This window comes from Coregonus lavaretus (assembly GCF_964263955.1).
Source record: "Coregonus lavaretus genome assembly, chromosome: 1".
Classification (NCBI taxonomy): Eukaryota; Metazoa; Chordata; class Actinopteri; order Salmoniformes; family Salmonidae; genus Coregonus; species Coregonus lavaretus.
In genome coordinates, this window is record NC_139988.1 from 44,379,598 (window position 1) to 44,385,597 (window position 6,000).

Here is a 6,000-nt window from a genome sequence, read left to right on the forward strand (position 1 = left end):
CGTCATGCCTATAGCTGCATGTCAAAAATAGGCTGCTAATGATGTGATAATAGTTATTTCAGCAATGACAACAAGGTATGTTGAATGAATGGTAGCCTAGTAGTTAGACCTAACTTGTTTGATTAGAGAGTAATAGTCACATGTACATGGTTGCAGATGTAATTACAGGGTACAGTGAAATTATTGAGCTCCGAGCGCCAACAATGCAGGGCAAAATTAATTAAAACAATACAAATATAATAAAAATACATAAATATAATATTTTATATATAGTGCATTCGGAAAGGATTCAGACCCCTGACTTTTTCCACATTTTGCTACGTTACAGCCTTATTCTAAAATGTATTCATTCTTTTATTTTTTTCATCAATCTACACACAATACTCCATAATGACGATGCAAAAACAGGTTTGTAGACGTTTTTGCAAATGTATAAAAAAAACGGAAATATGACATTTACATAAGTATTAAGACCCTGTACTCAGTACTTAGTTGAAGCAGCTTTGGCAGCGATTACAGCCTCGAGTCTTCTTGGGTATGACGCTTCAAGCTTGGCACACCTGTATTTGGGGAGTTTCTCCCATTCTTCTCTGCAGATCCTCTAAAGCGCTGTCAGGTTGGATGGGGAGCGTCGCTGCACAGCTATTTTCAGGTCTCTCCAGAGATGTTCGATCGGGTTCTGGCTGGGCCACTCAAGGACATTCAGAGACTTGTCCCGAAGCCACTCCAGCGTTGTCATGGCTGTGTGCTTAGGGTCGTTGTCCTGTTGGAAGTTGAAACTTCGCCCCAGTCTGAGGTCCTGAGCGCTCTGGAGCAGGTTTTCATCAAGGATCTCTCTGTACTTTGTTTCGTTCATCTTTCCCTCACCCCTGACTAGTCTCTCAGTCCCTGCCGCTGAAAAACATCCCTACAGCATGATGCTGCCACCACCATGCTTCACCGTATGGATGGTGCCAGGTTTCCTCCAGATTTTCAATCTTGGTTTCATCAGACCAGAGAATGTTTCTTATGTTCTGAGAGTATTTAGATGCCTTTTAGCAAACTCCAGGCGGGCTGTCATGTGCCTTTTACTGAGGAGTGGCTGCCGTCTGGCCACTCTACCATAAAGGCCTGATTAGTCGAGTGCTGCAGAGATGTTTGTCCTTCAGGAAGTTTCTCCCATCTCCACAGAGGAACTCTGGAGCTCTGTCAGAGTGACCATGGGTTCTTAGTCACCTCCCTGACCAAGGCCCTTCTCCCCTGATTGCTAAATTTGGCCGGGCGGCCAGCTCTAGGAAGAGTCTTGGTGGTTCCAAACTTCTTCCATTTAAGAATGATGGAGGCCAGTGTGTTCTTGGGGACCTTCAATGCTGCAGAAATGTTTTGGTAACCTTCCCCAGTTCTGTGCCTTGACACAATCCTGTCTCGGAGCGCTAAGGACAATTACTTCGACCTCATGGCTTTTGCTCTGACATGCACTGTCAACTGTGGGACCTTATATAGACAGGTGTGTGCTTTCCCAAATAATGTCCAATCAATTGAATTTACCACAGGTGGACTCCAATCAAGTTGTAGAAACATATCAAGGATGATTAATGGAAACAGGATGCACCTGAGCTCAATTTCGAGTCTCAAAGCAAAGGGTCTGAATACTTATGTAAAATAAGTTATTTCTGTTTTTTATTTCTAATAAATTCCTGTTTTCTCTGTCATTATGGGGGGGATGTCCATAGGGGGAGCAGCAGGGGGGAGGGAGGGGGTAGGAAGACCAGGGGAGTGGGGGGGGACAGGGGGAGAAGGTAGCTGACTAGTGGTGGCTATTCGGCATGATAAATGTCCATTGGGGCAGGGGCAAGGTTAAAATCACGCTTCACCATCTGGCAGTCCGAATTACGAATCTGGGTTTGGCGGATGCCAGGAGAACGCTACCTGCCTGAATGCATAGTGCCACATGTAAAGTTTGGTGGAGGTGGAATAATGGTCTGGGGCTGTTTTTCATGATTCGGGCTAGGCCCCTTAGTTCCAGTGAAGGGAAATCTTAACGCTACAGCATAGAATGACATTCTAGATGATTCTGTGCTTCCAACTTTGTGGCAACAGTTTGGGGAAGGCCCTTTCCTGTTTCAGTATGACAATGCCCCCGTGCACAAAGTGAGGTCAATACAGACATGGTTTATTGAGATTGGTGTGGAAGCACTTGACTGGCCTGCACAGAGCCCTGACCTCAACCATATCGAACACCTTTGGGATGAATTGGAACACCGGCTGTGGGCCTAATCGGCCAACATCAGTGCCAGACCTCTAATGCTCTTGTGGCTGAATGGAAGCAAGTCCCCGCAGCAATGTTCCAACATCTAGTGGAAAGCCTTCCCAGAAGAGTGGAGGCTGTTATAGCAGCAACTCCATATTAATGCCCATGATTTTGGAATGAAATGTTCGACGAGCAGGTGACCACATACTTTTGGTCATGTATTGTACTTTCACTTTCTTGGGCACGGGGATGATAGTTGACATGTTTAAGCAGGTGGGGATAGTGGCCTGAGCTAGAGAGATCGAAAACCCAACAGCCAGCTGGTCTGCACTTGCTCTGAGGGCGTGGATAGGGATGCTGTCGGGGCCGGCAACCTTCTGAGAGTTAAAACATAGGAAAGACTTACATACGTCCACCGTGGAGACCATAAGTACGTAGCCTTCTTTGTCCTCGGGCTCTCCTCGGCCGCTCAGCCTTATTGTTGTGGAAAAAGTTGTTTAGCTCGTCCTGTAGGGCGGAGTTCGTCTTCGCGACGTATCTGGCTTTCTTTTTGTAATCCGGGATCGCTAGGAGTCCATGCCATATACTCCTCGTGTCTGACCTGCTGAATTGCTCCTCCACTTTGTCCCTATACTTGTTTCGCCATCTTGATTGATCTGTGTAGGTCATATTTTGTATTGTTTAACCATACTATTGTACCCGGTCACCTTGCACACAGAGGAAGGTGGATATGTGCATGCCCGATTAATCAATATTTATAAGGAGCCATACGTTGGTGTTCGGAGGGTGGAACTAAACCAGCATTTCCGCACTGGGACAGGAATTAAGTGGAAATAGTGGCGGCAACTTCATCTGGATGGGTCCTTTTAAGTATCTAAGCATGATCAGAGAGGGAGAGAGCGAGACAAAGAAAACCATGGCTTATGCCATGCCCCATAACTCTTGGGAGAGAGCGAGATGGAGAAAGACAGTGTATATCTCACCACAGCAGGTCAGGAACAAAGAGAAAGAGACAATGAATGAGTCCCTTTTATAACATCTGAATTGTTTGGATTTAAAATCAGAGTTTTTGACCAATAGCATTACTGTTGAGTTAACCTCCAATCAGATAGTCGACTTACAGGATGTAAAGACATTAGCACCTACTGCGTCACAAAGGTGTGACAGAATGGGGGATGTGGAGAGCAACACAGAGAAGGTTGAATTCCTAAGACAATACAACCTTACGCATAGTGTTTACAAAAGAGAGGTCAGGGTTTGGGCCGGCCTGTGTGTGAGTGCGAGATAGACTGCAATGTATTTAACTTTTGTTATAACGGGTCATGTTTTTACATTGTTCTTTTTTTCTGTCTTTGTAGGTGTCAGCAAAGACCGTGTGTCCCGCATAGCGAAATACTTTGCACAGCATGGCGAACCCAGACCAGAAAGAAGAGGGGGAGCACGGAAAGTTGAGGAGTATCAAGAGAGGAGGGAGCAGGTGGTACAGCATGTGTCATCGTTCATGTGCAGGGAAGTCACTATGTGCGGATACTAGGGGTGTGAATGTTAAAACGTTCAAACGAAATTGGGATCGTTAACATTAACAAAAAATCTTTAACAGAAAAACGATGTTTTTTCTTCACAAAATTCTAATCCCAGTGCAGTTATCACAAAACTACCACTAACAGGTCCCTATCATCAACATGAAGTGCGTGCTTCTGCGAATGACGAGGGGAGCAGGGGGGTGAGAGATGTCGACTGGTGCTGGTAGACTAATGTATTATTATTCATCATCTCATCAGATTGCATTCAACCTGTCTTGACTGCATCAAACCGAGAGAAGCTAGTTAAGCTATCCAGTGGCGATTTTAGCATGTAAATCTTGGTGGGGCAAACAAAACAAAGAAATGTGTGATGCATGCAAGCAAAGCCACAACACAACACTAAACAATACATGAATTGCACTATAACGGTGACAAACGGTGCCCACAAACTATTAGGGCCTACATAAAGCTGTCCCAACAGCAGAGTCCCAACAGCAGTCCCAACATCTTACCACTGCTACACCTGGCTATCAGCGGAGCCTTGTCTGGCAGCAAAACAGTTCATTCAGCCTCATTTACTGCCTTTAAAAAAAACATAGCTGATATGGCTGACTTGCTTAAACAAATGTGGTTTCTACTGACAATTGAGATGTACAAACTATGGCATAAGGGGACGACAAGCTGATAAGAGGCAATCCGTAATTTAGATTAAGACATTAATAAGCGAGCTAGGACGGACGTAGTAAATGTAACTATTTGTTTAGCACTTTTGAAATGTACAGCGACAGAATTCAGAACATGGGCTGTTCTTAGTGTTCTCCCTGTACACCAAGTCAGAACCGTAGGATAAATGAAGGCGGCATATAAGCAGACAATGAAAGCTCTTACAATATTCAATGATTACATTTCTCTAAAACAGGTTATTTTGTCATCAAACTTTGTCATCAAAGTCTGGCATTCTCTGAATTTATGGTGCTTTCAAGACAACTGGGAACTCGGAAAAAAACAAGGTAGAATCTTGATGACGTCAGTGATCTTCAGGTCGTAGCTCTAGAAAGAGTCCTGAGTTCCCAGTTGTCTTGAATTCACTGAAGTCAGATTTCCCAGTTCCGAGTTAACAGTTGTTTTGAGCGCAGCAGAAATCATGCTGGATTGACAGCATGGCCAATGTTGAATGTTTATCATTTTAAGCTTGGAAAAGAGAACCTTAAATCGAGAATTTGGACCACACAGCCACTCCACTAAATAGCAGGCTAGTGATTGCTTTGCAATGCTTGCAGTTAGCCACTGATTCCTTCCAAACCAGTCGTTGTTGAATTTGCGATTTCCAACTTGTTGTGTAATGTTTATGTCCAATGGCCGATGAGCACCGATACGTTTTATCTATAATTTCTCTTCATATGACAAGGATTAAAAAGGATTTGCCAGTAGATTGTCGACTTGATTCATGATGATGGCTGCTAGCTAAGATTTGGAAAGTATGATGTTGACATGATAAGTCCAATCAAAGCTACTGTAGGTATAACGTGATTTGACGTCATTTTATCTGTGGCCAATGACCTTGAGCCTTCTTGGATGGGCACTTCTAATGTAACTCCATGGCAGCACCCAAGGGGCTTGAATTTTCTAGCTCTACCCTTAGATTTGGCAGTGATGTAGTGTCCCCATGAGTGACAGAAAACTGAACCAATCACGGTGCAGCTAGAGAACATTACCAACCCCTATGGTACAAAGAAAGCACTGAGCTAAACTGAAACACTTGCATTTTGGAGCTGCCTTACTCAAGAAAGCAAAAAAGACACCAAGTTTGTATGGGGGCTTTATTAACTCAATGATATTATTATATATATTTTTTGTACATTGTTTGCAAACTGATATGTGACACTTATTAATGCCAAAATAACATGCAAAACAGGCAACCCAATGTGGGGCTCATAACAGGCTCTGCCCCACCTGCCCTGAATGACGGGTCACCACTGTTTAGTATACAGTTGAAGTGGGAAGTTTACATACACTTAGGTTGGAGTCATTAAAACTCGTTTTTCAACCACTCCACAAATTTCTTGTTAACAAACTATCGTTTTGGCAAGTCGGTTAGGACATCTACTTTGTGCATGACACAAGTACTTTTTCCAACAATTGTTTACAGACTATTTCACTTATAATTCACTGTATCACAATTCCAGTGGGTCAGAAGTTTACATACACTAAGTTGACTGTGCCTTTAAAAAGCTTGGAAAATTCCAG

General features: G+C 43.6%; 1 protein-coding gene across 1 annotated transcript in view; it reads left to right on the forward strand.

The window, feature by feature from the left end:
- The window catches only part of LOC311102242 (uncharacterized protein), a 32,199-nt gene that overhangs the window by 23,067 nt on the left and 3,132 nt on the right, over window positions 1-6,000 (forward strand). The window contains exon 3 of the mRNA XM_084143505.1: window positions 3,589-3,707. Within this exon, the coding sequence (XP_083999631.1) occupies window positions 3,589-3,707 (119 nt within the window). The remainder of the gene's footprint in view (window positions 1-3,588; window positions 3,708-6,000) is intronic.